Here is an 18,018-nt window from a genome sequence, read left to right as displayed (position 1 = left end):
TCCCACATCCTCCCTCGGGCCTGAAACTCTCTTCCCCCTCCGTATATGCCAGACCACCACTCTCCCCACCTTCAACGCCTTCCCTGATTGACCCTCTTTTCCCCTACTTCCTCTTCTTTCTGCGATGTCTGTGTATCTGTACCCTTCAAGCAACTGATATTCACCCCACCCTCGGTCCCATAGCACTTAGGTACCTACGCGTAATGTATTTATATTAATGACCATCTCCCCATCTAAACTGTAAGCCCGTTGTGTACAGGGAACGTGTCTACCAACTCTGGATTGTATTCATTCATTCATTCATTCAATTGTGTTTATTGAGCGCTTACTGTGTGCAGAGCACTGTACTAAGCGCTTGGGAAGTACAAGTTGGCAACATATAGAGACGGTCCCTACCCAACAGTGGGCTCACAGTCTAGAAAGGGAAGACAGAGACAGCGAACAAGACATATTAACAGAATAAAATAAATAGAATAAATATGTACAAGTAAAATAAATAGAGTAATAAATACGTACAAACATATATACATATATACAGGTGCTGTGGGGAAGGGAAGGAGGTAAGGCGGGGGGATGGAGAGGGGGAGGAGGGGGAGAGGAAGGAGGGGGCTCAGTCTGGGAAGGCCTCCTGGAGGAGGTGAGCTCTCAGTAGGGCCTTGAAGGGAGGAAGAGAGCTAGCTTGGTGGATGTGGGGAGGGAGGGCATTCCAGGCCAGGGGGAGGATGTGGGCCGGGGGTCGACAGCGGGACAGGCTAGAATGAGGCACGGTGAGGATATTAGCGGCAGAGGGTGCGGGCTGGGCTGGAGAAGGAGAGAAGGGAGGTGAGGTAGGAGGGGGCGAGGTGATGGACAGCCTTGGAGCTTACTCTCCTAAGTGCATAGTACAGGGCTGTGCACACGGTAAGCGCTCAGTAAATAGCATGGATTGGTTGATTGACTTATTCAGCACACTGTGCATGCTCTCCCAACCCAGTAAGCAATGACTTAGGAAGGTCCAAAGGCAGCTCAGCCCCTTTGGGAAGGCCTTGGGATCAGCACCACTAGTATTCGGGATCTTGTTTGCCGCTTAACTGTACTTGGAGAAGCAGCATGGCTCAGTGGAAAGAGACCGGGCTTTGGAGTCAGAGGTCATGGGTTCAAATCCTGGCTCTGCCAACTGTCAGCTGTGAGACTTTGGGCAAGTCACTTAACTTCTCTGTGCCTCAGTTACCTCATCTGTAAAATGGAGATTAAAACTGTGAGCCCCCCATGGGACAACCTGATCACCTTGTAACCTCCCCAGTGCTTAGAACAGTGCTTTGCACATAGTAAGCACTTAACAAATACCATCATTATTATTATTATTATTATTATTACCAAGTTCGTGGGAGTCTGTCATCATAGAATGCATGAAATCAAACCAGGCAAGAGCATCGTGGCCTACTGGAAAGAACACGGGCCTGGGAGACAGAGGACCTGGGTTCTAATCCTGGCTCTGCCACTTGTCTCCTGTATGATCTCGGGCAAGTCACCTCACTTCTCTGTGCCTATGTTAGCTCTCTGTAAAATGGAGATTAAGGCTTCGAGCGCTTACGTGGGACAGGAACTGTGTCCAAGCAGCGTGGCTTAGTGGCAAGAGCATGGGCTTGTGAGTCAGAGGATGTGGGTTCTAATCCCAGCTCCACCACTTGTCTGCTGTGTGACCTTGGGCAAGCCACTTCACTTCTCTTTGCCTGTTACCTCATCTCTAAAATGGGGATTGAGACTGTGAGCCCCACGTGGGACATCCTAACTACCTTGTATCTACCCCAGCACTTAGAACGGTGCTCGGCACATAGTAAGTGCTTAACACATGCCATAATAATAATAATAATAATAATTATTATTATTATTGTTATTATTATGTAGCCTGGCACTTAGTATAATGCCTGGCAACAAGTAAGTGCTTAACAAATACCATAATTATTATTATTCTGCTCTTTCAAGCAAGAAATCAATCAATGCCATTGAGTGCTTACCATCTGCAGAGCCCTGTACTAGGCACTTGGGAATGTAAAATACAGCAGAGTTGGTAGACACATCCCCTGCCCACCAGGAGCTTACCGTCTCCACTATAGTGTAATAAAGTTTCCCCTGACTTCTTCAAGGGGCTAAGCGATGCCTGATCTTCTCTGATGATAGATTTCAACCTAAGGTTATTCTGTGCCACGTGGCGTTTTTGATAAGTTTCTAACCCAGAAAGATTTCCTATGATTAAAAGTCATTGTCCAATTTATTGGCTGGAAGCTTGGTATCTATTGAGCATGGCCACCCTACAGTTGAAACTAGCTCCTGTTCTGGGGTTTTCTTAAAATCAGTGAATCTAAACATCCCTCATAATTAAGTTAAAATTGCAACTGTAATTTTCTCTAGATTTTTTGGTGGAAATTCAAATGGTTTTCTCTTTCCTGATGGAGTCTTGGAATCATAACACAGAAAATTGGAGACCTCCTTTAATGTAGTGTCAGCAACACACCTATCAATTTGGGACCTGTCCAAAGTAAACAAACTGATATGCAAAGTCTGTGTTTGGAACGGTATCGTTTCATTTGGACAGTGGGCAATGCCCTCGCTAGCAAAAGAAATGCAAGATAAATTGCTTTTCTAAAAAAAAAATTAAATCATGGATTATTTCTCTTCCTTCATTTGATTTATATGCTGCCATATCACTTTCAACTATTCTCTTATGTCCTTTCCTTCAAGGCAAGCCAGGTGTTACCGGAGAGATTGATGAATGCATTGTTCCTTCTGGCCATGGATATACCCTTTTCTTTGGAGTATCCAAATATTCATGAGTCTGTGGTCGCCTATCTGGAGCAGCTGGATTTCGAGAACTACAACCTTTATAAACGGACAGCAGAGACTGTTCATTCAATTGAATGCAGCTGTAACTTCCTAACCGATGTTGGAAAGGAGGTAGGAACTTTATTTGCAAAGTCCTCAGCAGACTATCTAGTTGTGCCAAAATGTTTCATGGGTGATCACGTAGAGGCAGAATTGGTTCATTGTCGACTGACGTAGTGACACGGTTTGTCTATAATAAAGAAATAAAACAAATCCCAATTTGTGAAGGGTTTCCAATAATAGGATTTATAACCTCACTGGCGTGAAAGGAGTAACAAAAAACTTAGGGTAGGTAGTGGTATATCTGTATTTTAAATAATTTGTCATGATCAATTAATCAGTTACGTTTATTGAGCGTTTACTGTGTATAAAGCACTGTACTAAGTGCTTGGAAGAATACAATAGAACAGATTTGGTAGACATGTTTCCTACCCACAATGAGCCAACATGACAGGGAGAATTACAAATTTTAAGAACCCAAATTTTAAAAAGATAAGTGACACAAATGGATGTATATGAATGTTCACTCAGTGACTTATTTTCCACCACTGTCTCAATCATTGATACTTGATGAGCACCACACTAAGCCATTGGGAGAGTCTAACAGAAGAGAAGCACATTTCCCCGCCCTCAAGGAGCTTATAATTGAATGGGGGAGTATTAGAGTCTTTTAGACTGTGAGCCCACTGTTGGGTAGGGACTGTCTCTATATGTTGCCAACTTGTACTTCCCAAGCGCTTAGTACAGTGCTCTGCACACGGTAAGCGCTCAATAAATACGATTGATTGATTTAATATTTTCTGAGTTGGATTTACATATCGGCTCTTAACACTTTCATTTCTCCCACTCTGGGGTCACGTGATTGGGTCTTCTTGGAAGAATGTTAACTTTTCCAGGAGAGCAAGGTGCCAGGGAGCGCAAAAACTCTCTTTTGTGGAACAGCAGCTCCCGTGGCATCAGAAGAGGTTATGGAAGCCTTTGAGGTAGGGTATCTGGATTTCTCCAGAAGGGAATGGGAGCAGTCTTGCCCCTACTGCCCCTCAGTCTTCCCTCATCCTTTTCCTTCCATCCTTCCCAAACCATAGAAGGCCCTGGAATCTGGGAACTTTTTCCCCAAGAGCTGATGCCGCCTGCTCCGATTCTGGGATCCCAGTGTGTCACGGATGTGTGCTCAAGGGCTTATTGCTGAGCTCCGCGCGCAGCAGTTGCTCAAGAAACACTATTATTGTTATTTTTATTAAGCACTTACTATATGGCAAGTACTCTAATAGGCACTGGGGTAGATACAAGATAATCAGATTGGACACATGGGTCTCACCGGTCTAGGTAGGAGGGAGTGGGATTTAATCCCCAATTTACAGAAGAGAAAACTGAGGTACACAAAAATAAAGTGACTTACTCAAGGTCACACAGCAGACAAATGGCGGATCCAGGATTAGAACCCAGGCCCACTGACACCCAGGTCTGTGTATTTTTCACGAGATCATGCTGCTTCCCTGTGTCAGTCAAACACTGCTGACTGATGTATTGTTGAAGTGGTACCTTCATGGCTTTGGGGCTTTAATGTACCTCCCAGCTCCCATCAGGGACTAACCAGGTCGTGGCAACATGTTCATGGATTGAAGCATTCTCCTGAATGACCCATCCGTTCGGGGCCGCAGCAGAGGGAGTGTTCGTAATATCCCTTTGATGAGAATCCTGTGCGGAAAGTCACCAGGAATCCCTGAAGGCCCAGCGGGGGTAGTCTGTCCAAGAGACAGGCTTGGATTCACTTCCTCATTACCTCAGTGTTAGACCTTCTGTTGGTCCGGGAGAAAGCACTGTTCTGGGAATCAGGAGATGTGGGTTTTGGGCCTGGTTCTACGTGGAGTTGGCTAACACGGTGAAGCTGTCCACCTCCTATTTGCACTCCCTGCCCCAGTGTGAGCATGGCTGGCAGGGATGAGAGCATGTGCATGGCACTGCACAAAACAAGAGCACCGTAACAGGACTGAGAATCTGCTCAGGGGAACTCTAGTCCTCTGCTTTAATGGAGGTAGTGTGGCCTAGTGGAGAGAGTATGGGCCTGAGAGTCAGAAGGACCTGGGTTTTAATCCCAGCTCTGCCAATTCCTTTCTGTGACCTTGGCCAAGTCACTTAATTTCATTGTGCCTCAATTTTCTCAACTATAAAATGGGGATACCTGTTCTCCCTCCTACTTAGACTATGAACCTCATGCAGGATAGGGACTGTGTCTGACCTAATTAACTTGTACCCCAGCGCTTAGAGCAGTGTTTGGCAAATAGTAAGCGCTTAACAAATAACATTAAAGAAAAAAAAAGTCCTGGGACCGAGATGCATCCGTCATCCCTGATGGGAGACTCAATTATCAGCTCAGTCCTGGAGTCTGCTTTTTTGAATGTCCAATAATTTGTAGTCCGAATGTGCCGACCACTGTTGTTCTAGAACCTGTTGGCATTTTGTCAGTGAGAATCACTTCTGTTTAAACGTCGCCAAATCGGATGCACCTTTTCAAGTTTACCAAAGGCTCTTGTGAGCCTCACTTGATAGGTTTCAGAAAAGTGGCATGACGGGACAAGCAAGGACAATTTTTTACATCTGTCCACCTGAGAGCTCCCTCAGCAGCAACGTGGATTGACCTCTCCTGTCAACAAAGTTATGTTGCCAACTTGTACTTCCCAAGCTCTTAGTACAGTGCTCTGCACACAGTAAGTGCTGAATAAATATGAATGAATGAATGAACAGAGCACTGCACTAGGTGGTTGGGAACATAGTAAGAATTAAACAACACTTTCCCTGCCCTTGAGGAACTTATAGTCTAATGAGAAGCTAATCAATCAATCATATTTACTGAGCACTTTCTGTGTACAGAGCACTGTTCTAAGGCCTTGGGAGAGTGCATTATAACAGAATGGATAAACACATTTCCTGCCCACAAGGAGCTTACAGTTTAGAGGAGAGTGAATTAGGTACATATTCCACTTTCAAACCCAGGCTTTCCCAGCCCTGTCACAAGACCTCGCCAATTCCCACTTTCTCTTCCAGGGCTCGCCAAACTTCCAACCGCCTTGGTTCTGTGTCGAGTCTGTCCTGGACTCCCATGTTCCCACTTTCTAGGTCCTTTTTGCTTCTGTCTTGGATTAGGGCTCCCGGACAACAGCAACAAGCCACAGGGACCCCATCCCCACTCATTGCTGACCTGAAGCTTACCGAGGGCCAGTTCTGCAGCTTTCCTGCCCCACTTCTTCCTTCCAGAGCCAGAATCCATGGTCTGCCTGTTGAAGAAATAGATTGAGGCAGGAGAAAAATGTTCTCCAAATCACAGAATGCTCTAATTATTAAAAAGCTATTAAGTTGGCCGATAAGCATCTGATGGGATTCTGACATTTAATGTTGCACTTTCCTTCTTTTCCAGGGAGAGAAGAATCTCTTTGAATTAGTGGAGCTGGCAGACCAGGCTTTGCGAAGCCTTTTTTATCATCAGCATTTTCCGTTATTAAAGGAATTCATCTCCATCTGTTCAAACATGTAATAAATCCTCTCCTAGAAGATTTCGTACTTTTAGGCCCCGATTAGAATTTAGCTGGTACTGTGCTAAGTCTTGGGGGTTATGAAAGGATCGGGTTGGTGCTGCTTTCCACTGTTCTACTTTCCTGTTTGGGCAAGAAATGTTAAGAGACCAAAGAGGGGGCTGCCTGACTGTGGGCTTCCTACCCAGTTTGAAATACGTACGTGCTGGCATCCTGTTGATCCAGTTCTGGAGCAATAGCTGCTCGATTGGCGGCTACAAGAGAGGCAGAGATAGGGGCAAGGGTCAGGCAGGGAAGAAGAGCTGCTCAGAAAGCAATGATAGTGACAGTTGGCAAGATGGCAGCTCAGTGGGAACCAGGGAGAAGAAGCGTGTCCTTCAGGAAAAGGGCCTGGGAGAACGAGGGAGATAGTGGTGCTGTCAGGCTGGGATGAAAGGATTGGGCTATAGTCCTGACAATCAATCATTGAATCAATCAGTAGTATTTATGGAGCACTACTGTATGCAGGACAGTGTACTGAGTGCTTGGAAGAGTAATAATAATAATAATTTTGGTATTTGTTAAGCACTTAGTATGTGCGAATCACTGTTCTAAGTGCTCGGGGGATACAAGGTGATCAGGTTGTCCCACGTGGGGCTCACAGTCTTAATCCCCATTTTACAGATGAGGTAACTGAGGCCCAGAAAAGTTAAGTGGCTTGCCCAAGGTCACACAGCTGACAAGTGGCAGTGCTGGGATTTGAACCCATGACCTCTGACTCCCAAGCTTGCACTCCTTCCACTGAGCCACGCTGCTTCTCTAAGAGTGCAGTACCATAGAGTTGGTAGACCCAGTCTGTGCCCACAACAACCTCACAGTCTCAGGAGCACAGAACAAAGCTCGCTGTGGGCAGGGGATGTGTCTCTCCCAAGCGCTTAGTACAGTGCTTTGCACACAGTAAGTGTTCAATAAATACAATTGAATTGAAAGCTTTCAGCATTTAGGATGAACTGAAGTATTTAGTCTCAGTCCCCCTTTGAACTCAGGATTCCAGTGGACAATCAGTTGTATTTATTGAGCACTTACTGTGTGCAGAGCACTGTACTAAGCACTTGGGAGAGTACAATGCGACAGAGTTGGTAGACACGTTTCCTGCCCTCAGTGAGCTTACAGTGTAGAGGAGGAGACAGATATTAATATAAATAAATTACAGTTATATACGTAAGTGCCATGAGGCTGGAGGAGGGGTGAATAAAAGGTGTAAGTCCAAGTGCAAGGGTGACTCAGAAGGGAGTGGGAGAAGAGGAAATGAGTGCTTAGTCAGGGAAGGCCTCTGGGAGATGTGCCTTCAATAAGGCATTGAAGGCGGGGTGCGCGCGCCTCTCCGATATGAATACGGAGAACGTTTCAGGCCAGAGGCAGGAAGCAGAAGCAGCGTGGCTCAGTGGAAAGAGCATGGGCTTTGGAGTCAGAGGTCATGGGTTCGAATCCCAGCTCCGCCACATGTCTGCTGTGTGACCTTGGGCAAGTCACAACTTCTCTGGGCCTCAGTTACCTCATCTGTAAAATGGGGATTAAAACTGTGAGCCCCACGTGGGACAACCTGATCTCTTTGTATCCCCCCAAGTGCTTAGAACAGTGCTTTGCACATAGTAAGCGCTTAACAAATGCCAACATTATTATTTTTTTTTTATGTGGGCGAGAGGTTGGTGGTGAGATGGATGAGATCAAGGTCCAGTGAGTAAGGTCCAGTGGGCCCTCCTGGAAAAACCAGGGGGCCTCTTCTTGACCTCTAGGTTTCTCCTCTCCACTGGACAGCTTCTGGGGACAAATGATTTATTGCCCCCATGCATATTAAAATTCCATTAAGGCTAGTACTTTGAGGGGCTAAGTACCAGAGAGCTCCCAAACTATTCCTGTCTGACTGTTAGGAAGGAGACAGAGGAATTGGCTATTGGGTCCTTGGCCCTAGGGGAAGCTCTTATCAGCTCCTCCTTTGGCCCACCTGAGGGTGACTGTTTAGCTGCCCCACTGTTCTAGTCCCACAGATGAGGGGAGAGGCAGCCCTCCCTTCCTCCCACCCCCTGTTCCTCCTGATAACAGAAAGACAGGACCCCCCTTGCCGGAAGAAGGCTGCCTCAAAACCGTGAGGAGCAGAGCAAGAGGCTGGGGCTTAATCTGTCATTTATTTAGAATGAGCACAATCTGTCAACAAGGTGCGGAGAATATGAGAGATGGAAAAAACAAGATTACCCGGGAAGCATGAGGGAAGAAGTTCTAGTGTAGGAAAACAGAGACTGTTAGAAAAGCTTCCAAGTGTAGTAATTATTCAAAGAAGAAGTGTCTGTTAATGGGTGGGAAGGCAGACCAAATTAGAAATTTAGGAATGGACTTCAGAGGTCCTTGAAGGTAGGGAATCGTGTCTACCTACTCTATTGTTTGATGCTCTCCCAAGCACCTAGTACAGTGCTCTGCACACAGTAATTGCTCAATACCATTGATAGATTAATGGATTGATTGTGCCGCAGGAAGGAGGATCCTGACTAGCTGTGGTCCCGCCCTTCTGCTGTTAGAGCAAGAGGAAGCTGCTTTAAAGTGAGTGGGTGCTTGGGGGTGAAGAAGAGGAGTTGAGAACAAGCCCTCCAAGTAGAAACTGTGTAGTGAAGGAAGTGGGCAACAGTTCCAGCCACAATTAGCACACCAAAGTTGTCCTCCTAAACCTTGGGTTTTGCTCTAAGTCTAGGGCTCCGACCCACCTGCCTGGGGTAGCTTAGTTGCTCTCCTGTTGGGATTTGGAAGTATGACTGGCATCTCTGCAAGAGTCCCCTGCCAAAGGATCTCCTAATCTCCAGAAAGTAGTTTACTCACCTGACATTATTATGGCATGATCGTTTTGCTCCTTTCTCTGCAATATTTAATTTCAAGTCAGAGATGCCAACTTTGCATTTGAAGGGAGGGATTTTAGAGGGGATGGGGATAGGAAGGGGGTGGGCTTCAAAGAGCTACTGGACTATTTTGGGTCTTTTCAGCCCTTGTTGGAAACTTTGGTCTTGTCAGAACCCTGGGATGGGAGTCCAGCTCGCAGAGCTGTCAGGGCAGAGACCCCTATTGCTAAAGTTCTCTGAGACACATTTTGAACCAGACTTCTGTGCAGGGGTTTGCCACAGCGTAAAAGCTGACAAATCTCAACTGTTTAACTCTTCTTGTAGGTGCAAACCAGGTCAGACCAGTGGTCCTGTGCTCCAGGGTGAAAGTCAAAAGGTTCTGCTGCGACTCTTGTCTTACCCCGTGCTCTCGGTGAAGGCCGAAGCTTATCGCAACTGCCTGGAAATGGTTAAGGTAAGAACGTGAATTCAAGCAGCTTTTTTCTTGCCCCCAAAGCCCACTATTTATTTATGATTCCACTTAGTTTGATTTGATTTTTATCTGTGATTCCATAGCAAACCTCTTATTACATCCCCCAAATAAATTACTTAAAATGAGTACATGAATTTCTTAAAAATTAATCCACTTTGCCTGTCACTTATCGTAATGGATAGTAATTGTTCATCATTCCTAGGGACACTATATTAAAAATTTGATTAGCTTAATATTTCCATTTAGTGATTAAATTGCTCTGTGAAAGGTTTTACCAAGCAAAGTGTTGTACTTCATTTTATATTGAATTAGTATAATTTGCCATTGCTAAGGCAAAGCCGAATTTTACCGAGTCCTAATGTTAACCTTGATCTTTCTACTCAGAAAATGATTTAACTGACTCCAGTCAGAACCAATGACCTGGCTTTTCTAGTTCTGGAATGGTTGACCTAGTTTTCATCTTCCTTACATAACCAAAGCCAAAGAAAAGAAAATAAAGTTTAATGGAATATTAGGGTTGTCTATAATCCGTCATTTCATTAAACCACATTAAAGCGGCACGTATTTTAATTTGAAAGAAAAACTGTTGAGCCCTAGATCCCAAATAGTCACGTGGCCATAGCGTCTCCTTTAGGAGCGTATTATTAATCATAATTTACTCTTTGCTAAGTAGGCTGTTGAACAGCCTTTCAGTTGGTCATGGATGCTGACCCAATTTCCTGTATTGCTGAGACCTTTGCTGTCCTCAGATGTTAATAATGGCGCTAGTAGTGGTGAGGGACCAAAGGGTCATAAACTAGAGTGTGTCATGGTGATTTGCATACATTTACAACACTTTTTAACCCCATCTTGCGGAGCTCAACTTCACTGCTTTTCAGAATGCTCCATTTATACCGTGTCAACCTGAGAGTAAATAACTTTTAAAGGAAGGAATTATTCAGTTCACATGGGTGTTAGCAGCAGTTTCTTATGTGAGGCTAATTCTGTCCTAAGAATTCTACTTCTCCCCTCTCAGATGTTTGTCTGAGCTCCTAGTGCTATACTGTGGGGCATCAGTACTGGTAGTAATCGTATTTATTAAGTGCCTACTGTGTAAAGCATTTAACTAAGCACTGGGGAAAAAACAAAAATAACCCTAGAACACATGGGTGACTATTAGTCACCATCTCTGGTTATCAAGGGGCTCACAATGATAATAATAATAATAATAACTGTGGTATTTGTTAAGCACTTACTATGTGCCAGGCTCTGTATTAAGTGCTGGGTTGGATACAAGCAAATAAGGTTGGGCCCAGTCCCTGTCCCACATGGAGATCACAGTCTCAATCCCCATTTTACAGGTGAGGTAACTGAGGTCCACAGAGAAGTGAAGTGACTTGCTCAATGTCACTCAGGAGACAAGTGGCAGAGTCGGGATTCGAACCCATGACCTTCTGACTCCCAGGCCCGTGTACTATCCACTACGTCATGTTGTTGTTGTGCTATTTATTAAGTGGCTACTATGAGCCAAGCACTGTATTAAACTCTGGATCTAAGAATAAGGTAGGAAGAGGGAATTGGCAACAGATAAAGACAGAAAGATGACTCAGTAAAAATACAAAACAACAGACAATACGAAGACTATGAAAAATGGAAAAAATAGAACAAAAAGAACAATAGGTAAAGTGTCTAGAGGAGTAGAATTTCAGGCTCCTTGTGGCTCAGAGTCAAATGTTCACAGCCGAGGCCACAGGAACTGGAACAACCTTCCCAACTTTCAGATTCTGTGGAGGTTGCGAGCTGCCGCTACTTTTGTCTTTCCCACTGGTGTGGGGCATGTTGGGAGTGAGGCCTCAGAAGGGCAAGGTGGGGTTGGAGGGATCGTGGAGAGGGCGGTTACCATCACCAGCTCCCATGTTCAGCCCTCTGGTGGGCTGTCAGGCTGCTCTCTCCTGCCTCTGCTTCTGCCCTTCCACATTGGGTCAAAAGATGACATGGGAACCGCATGGGGACATGGTGAAGGTGCTATGCTATAGTCGCCTCACCCAAGGATCTGGGATCTAATAACATAGCAGAAATGGGCAACTTAGAGCACGGGCCTGGGTGTCCGAGGATGTGGGTTCTAATCCCAGCCCCGTCACTTCAGCGCTTAGAACAGCGCTTTGCACATAGTAAGCGCTGAACAGATACCGTTATTAATTAATTGTCTGCTGTATGACCTTAAGCAAGTCACTTCACTTCTCTGGGCCTCAATTACCTCATCTGGTATACATCTGCTCTGTATATATGTTTGTATGTATTTATTACTCTATTTATTTATTTATTTTACTTGTACATATCTATTCTATTTATTTTGTTAATATGTTTTGTTTTGTTCACTGTCTCCCCCTTCTAGACTGTGAGCCCACTGTTGGGTAGGGACCGTCTCTATATGTTGCCAACTTGTACTTCCCAAGCGCTTAGTACAGTGCTCTGCACACAGTAAGCGCTTAATAAATACGATTGATTGATTGATTTCGTCCTGCTCTCTCTGGTCCTCAGGCAGAAATAATTCATCTGTTTTTCTGTTTAAGGGATCACAACCCAGGCTTCCATGCAGTCCTTTCCCCACCACAGAGTAAGGCATTCCTGGGGTTGGAGTAATTTAACCAGGCTCTCTAAAATATCAGCACACACATTTCGAAGCTGATTTAGTGTCACCTAGTGCAGCTCTGAGGCCCTGACCCGATTCCACAGATCCCAGATATAGTCACCACTGCTCACCAAAATCATATTTAAACACATCCCTTTAGGCAGGGGCCCTCTGTTGGCATCCCTATGTTGGGTGTCTCTCTCTTTCAGAGACATCTTGCTGACTTCTGGCTTGCTCTTGCAAGACTTAGTACAGTGCTCTGCACACAGTAAGCACTCAATAAATACGATGGATTGATTGACTGGTGGTAACGCAGCCCCTCTAGATTGGATACGCAGAGGGGGCATCCTCTTTCAGGCTTCAGCTGCCCTCTCTAAACTTTTGTGGTCTGCCTTAGTTTGAGTCTCCGGGGAAGACCTTGCTAAATGTGGTGTTTGAAAACCCCTAGATTGTGAATGAAAAAATAACCTTATGAGAATTGTAAGTATATTAAAAAGGGGATCTTCTTGAGTATAAGAATTAATAATATGCTTTCAAACATTTTTAAAGGAATGCTTAGGAATCCATAACGTTTCTAAGCCATCATCTTCAATTTGCCATGGAATTCACTTCCTTCTACACCCCAAAGTTTTGTATGAAATCTCCACTTTTGGTCTTCAAGAATCCCAAAACGAGGTAAAGTATGTTTAAAAACAAAGGGTGGGGAAACATCCTCAGGCTTCAGAAATGCTACTTAAAGGGGCCTTTGATCTGGACCGGTAATACTGGAATGGTAGTTTGGGAAACAAATTTAGCTGTTTTCTATCAGTAGGTTGAGGTGTATTATAAGTTGTGTGTAGACTGTAAGCTTGTTGTGGGCAGGGAACATGTCTACCAACTTGGTTGTATTGTACTTTCCTAAGCGCTTTGTACAATGCTCTGCACATAGTAAGTGCTTAATAAATGCCATTGATTGGTTGATATTGATTGATTGTTGGCCTGACTAAAAGGGGAGGGGAGTTTATGATGTTTGAGAGAATGAGAAATATAGTGCAAAAACCTTTGGATTGAAAAAACACTAATCATTTTTCTTTTATTTTTCAAATCCAATTTTAGGAAGAGAGTTGTGCATGAAGGTATATCCCTCTAGATTGTAAGCTCGTTTGGACAGGGAATGTATCTATTGTTGTATTGTACTTTCCCAAATGCTTAGTACAGTGCTCTGCACACAGTAAGCACTCAATAAATAGGATTGAATGAATAAATATTTCAAAACCAACAACAAAAAACCTCAAACGAATGGCTCAGGGTGATCAAGGAGTCTCCCATCCTGAATGGTTGATGAGCCTTGGTCCTGTGCTAATTAGTAGGGTAGTGTGTGAGAGCATTCTTTTGGGAGAAGGAATTGACCAGTGTTTAAAGGAGTTAGCCAAAGTTTCCTAAGGGGAGCTAGTTCTGCCTCTAGACCTGGAACATCCATTTCAGGCTTTAAAACACTGAATCCTACTTTGTAAAACAACATAAGCTGTGGTATATGTTGGAAAAGCCTTTCGTTGCATTTTGCCTCAATTGTCAACTTCCAAAAGGTGGATCTTGTCTAAAGTAATCGGGTACGACTTTTATTCACTCCAGAAGGTCGGCCTGGTAAACTCGGGGGGCACCGTTTTTTATCATATTGTATCAGTTTATCCTTGTTGTTGAGCAGGTGAACGCTACTGCCAAGGCCATTCTGATATATCTGCTTCAGGGGCGATTAATGATGACAGCAGTGACCTGGAACAAGTTTATTGAGGCGCTCTGCCCTGTCATCCCAATTCTACAGGTATTCCTTGCTCTTTGGCTTTTCAAATTCAGTTTTCTCTTAGGTTGAGTTTGATGGACTTAGCGACTCTGTATCCTGTAGAACTGTTATGTTGGACTAGAATGAGGGAGAAGTCGCAGAGTAAGATGAGTAAGGAAACAGAAAGAGTCCTTGTCTGGTTATCCTCTCACAGAATGCTCAACAGGACAGTTACTCCAGGGATTCAGCCTTTATCCGGACACAGGCTAAGTGGCACTTGATTTCTTAGTACAGTGTTCAGCACACTGAAAGCACTCAATAAACACCACTGATTGATTTAGCCAGGTCTAAAAATGAGGCCCTTTCATCTGTAGACTTTAATGAATCAATGGTATTTACTGAGCACTTACCATATGCAGAGCACTGTACTAAGTGCTTGGGAGAGTACAGCACAGCAGAATTAGCAGATGTGTTCCCTGTCTATAATGAGCTTACAGCCTAGAGCATAAATTTATCAGCATAGCTATAAGCCTATCAAATGAGAAATATCTGCATTCATTTTTACATTGAGCCTGGAGGAACTGTTTTCTTTGTTGTGGAGTTGGAACCTGAGGACAGAAGGAGCCTTTCTACAGCCCAGATTCAATAAAATAAGAGAAAGAGCTAAGAGTATAGTTAAGATTGAAAGGTCCATGTTTGAAATAGTCTTTCCCAAATAATTGGCTCATTCCTTACCAGATCCCTGCCTGTGACTGCTTCTTGTAGAAAGTCTTTGAATGTAGTTTTATATGTCACCAGTGCTACCTACTGAAGAATTTTTGACACTAATTCAGATAACTGTTTTAACATAGTTTATGGTATTGTATCAAATCCCAAAGACTATATTGATCCTTTAAATTGTCCTGTGGGGATATAATTTCTTAAAAATTAACAAAGCTAGGGCTGACTTACACTTCCTAAAATGAAGCAAGTCAGTGTTTAAAATAAATAGTTCAATATTCTATTTCGTGTGAGGTACTAGCATTGGGTTGGCTGGCAACAGATGTACCATTTATACCCATAAAATCGTTGTTCCTTCAAAATTAGTTTTTTAAAAAATTTTTATTTTATTTACTACTTAATCTCTCCCCTGTGAGGGCAACCAAGAATGATGACTACCTGTTCCCTTGGGCTTGGAGTAGATGACAGAATAGCTGTCATCCATTATTGCCAAGTGAGGAGTCTTGCGATGCCTTACTATTCTTTACTATACCTTTCTTACTCTGTATAATGTGAAGAGGACAGGCTGTGAAAATCCTTTTCAGGTTTTTATGTAGAAGTAGGAGAAGGATAGTTTGACAGGACCTACCCCGCAGAAGAGCATGAAAATTTTGTTGTGTATGTCAGTGTTCTTGGCGTTCCCTCAAGGGCTCTATGAGATTGTGGCTAAGAGTTGGGCTCAGCAGTGAGATCTAGCATCTGCTGTGTACAGATGTGTACAGATGCTGTGTGCAGCATGCTGCTGTGAGGGTCATGGGTTCTAATTTTGACTCGTCCACTTATCAGCTCTGTGACTTTGGGCAAGTCACTTTACTTCTCTGGGCCTCAGTTTCCTCATCTGTAAAATAGGGATTAAGACTGTGAGCCCCACGTGGGACAACCTGATTACCTTGTATCTACTCCAGCGCTTAGAACAGTGCTTGGCACATAGTAAGCACTTAACAAATACCATCATCATCATTACTGGACTAAGTGCTTGTGAAAGCACAATGGGATTAGTACACATAATCCCGGCCTTCAAGAAGATGACAATCCAGCCTAGTGGGAGAGGCAGATAAAGTGTATTATGTATAGAAGGGAATAATAGAGTATATCACGTATGCATAAGTGATACAGAAGGTAGTGAGCATGTAAGGGCTTGAGGGGTGGGGCAGAAGTGGTAGTTGTGGGGGTCATAAAGTGGGGAGATTATAAAATTAATTGGGAAAATCCCGCTGGAGGAGATGTGATTTCAGAGGGGCTTTGAATATGGGGAGAGCTGTGGACTGAAGAAAGGGGAAGGGGGAATTTCAGACCAGAGGGATGGACCTGTAGCCTACCACTCATTCCTTCATTCATTCAATTGTATTTATTGAGTGCTTAGTATGTGCAAAGCACTGTACTAAGTGCTTGGGCGAGTATAATATAACAAAAATGGAGCCAAAGGTGAACTATTGCTGCTATGGAGAAGGAACTGTGTGATTAAATTGGACCCTGATATTTCCTGTTAGAGGGCATTTGACCTATTATCTTGTCTTTACCATACTGCTTAGCACAGTGCTCAGTATGTAGTAAACACTATCATTCAACTGTTTCTGGTGATTCAGGATAAAAGGGACAATTTGCCATCTGGATTGTCCAGATTGATGATTTACTTTCAGGTCACTGCCCAGGAGAACATGGGATTGATTTACCTGAGCAGGTCAGTCTTGGATGGGGGCTTTGGACTGTTCTCTGTCTTACATGCTTGGTTGGCATAAATAGGCAGTCATGTGTAGGTTTGGATAGCTGTAGTCTCAAGAAGCAGGTTTAAATTGAGGCAAGATTGTAGATGTACTAACTGCTTTACATCTCAGCAACTGTCACCCCTTCCTCTAACCCATTTGCTAAAATCCTCCCTTTCCTCTCCATCCACACTGCTACTGTGCTGATCCAAGTACTATTCATACCCTGTTTTGACTACTGCGGTGACCTCCCAGCCTCCTGCCTCTCCTCACTCCAAACCATACTCCAGTCTGCTGCTCGGATTATTTTTCTAGAAAGCACATTCAGTCCACATCTACCCACTCCTTAAGAACCTGGAGTGGTTTTATCAAACAGAAACTCTATACCATTGGTTTTAAAACACTCACTCAGCTTGCTTCCTCCTATCTTGTCTTGCTGGTTTCCTACTACAAGCCAGTCTGCACACTTCACTCCTCTAATCCCAATCTACTCCTTGTAACTTGTTCTCATCTGTCTCGCTGTTGACTGCCTGTCCACATGCTCTTTCTGGTGGGACATCCAAGTGGAGATGTCCTGAAAGTAGGAGGAAATGGGAGATTGCAGAGAAAGAGAGAGGTGAGGGCTGAAAATGTCGATTGGGGAATCACCCACATAGAGGTGGTGTTGAAGCTGTGGGAGCGAATGAGTTCTCCAGGGGTGTAGATGGAGACTAGAAGGGGAACAAGAAATAAGCCTTGATGGCCACCCCACCACCAACTGTCAGAGGGTGGGAGGCAGAGGAGGAGCCCGCTAAAGAGACTGAGAATGAACAGCTAGAGAGATAGTAGGAGAACCAAGAGAGGACAATGTCAATGAAGTTGAGGTGGATAAAGTTTCCAGGAGAAGGGGGTGGTCCACAGTGTCAAAGGTACTGAAAGGTTGAGGAGGATTAGTCTGGAATACAGCTGTTTGGGTTTGGTAAGAAGGGTGTCTTTGAAGACCTTTTAGAGGGTAGTTTCCATGGAGTGAAGGGGGTGGTAGCAAGATTGGAAGGGGTCAAGGAGAGACTCGGAGAAGAGGAGATGGAGGCAGCGGGTGTAGGTGACTGCTCAAAGGAGATTGGAGAAGAATCATAGGAGGGAGATGGGGTGATAAATGCAGGGAGCCCTGGGGTCAAGGGAGGGTTTTTTTAGGGTAGGGGAGATATGAGCATGCGTGAAAGCAGTGGGAAAGAAGCCATTGGAAAGTGAACAGTTGGAGGCGGCAGTCAGGGAGGGAAGAAGGGAGGGGGCAAGTGTTTTAATAAGGATCTGAATTCTCATCCTCACTCTGCCGTTTGCCTGTTGTTTAACTTCCCTGGACATCAGCTTCCTCACCTGTAAAATGGGAATTAAATGTCTGTCTCCCTCCCCTTAAATTGTGGTCCTCATGTGTGACAGAGATGGTGTCCAACTTGATTATCTTGTATCTTTCATAGT

The 18,018-nt window shown here is 44.3% G+C and overlaps 1 protein-coding gene across 1 annotated transcript in view; it reads left to right on the top strand.

Moving 5' to 3' along the window:
* Window positions 1-18,018, top strand: part of RTTN (rotatin) — a 206,026-nt gene that overhangs the window by 42,917 nt on the left and 145,091 nt on the right. The window contains exons 12-16 of the mRNA XM_038746402.1: window positions 2,722-2,934; window positions 6,278-6,390; window positions 9,581-9,710; window positions 12,889-13,014; window positions 14,024-14,140. Coding sequence (XP_038602330.1) covers window positions 2,722-2,934; window positions 6,278-6,390; window positions 9,581-9,710; window positions 12,889-13,014; window positions 14,024-14,140 — 699 coding nt within the window. The remainder of the gene's footprint in view (window positions 1-2,721; window positions 2,935-6,277; window positions 6,391-9,580; window positions 9,711-12,888; window positions 13,015-14,023; window positions 14,141-18,018) is intronic.

This window comes from Tachyglossus aculeatus, chromosome 5 (genome assembly GCF_015852505.1).
Source record: "Tachyglossus aculeatus isolate mTacAcu1 chromosome 5, mTacAcu1.pri, whole genome shotgun sequence".
In the NCBI taxonomy this organism is placed as follows: domain Eukaryota; kingdom Metazoa; phylum Chordata; class Mammalia; order Monotremata; family Tachyglossidae; genus Tachyglossus; species Tachyglossus aculeatus.
The sequence above is the reverse complement of the archived record's forward strand: the minus strand, read 5'-3'. Positions and strand labels throughout refer to the sequence as shown.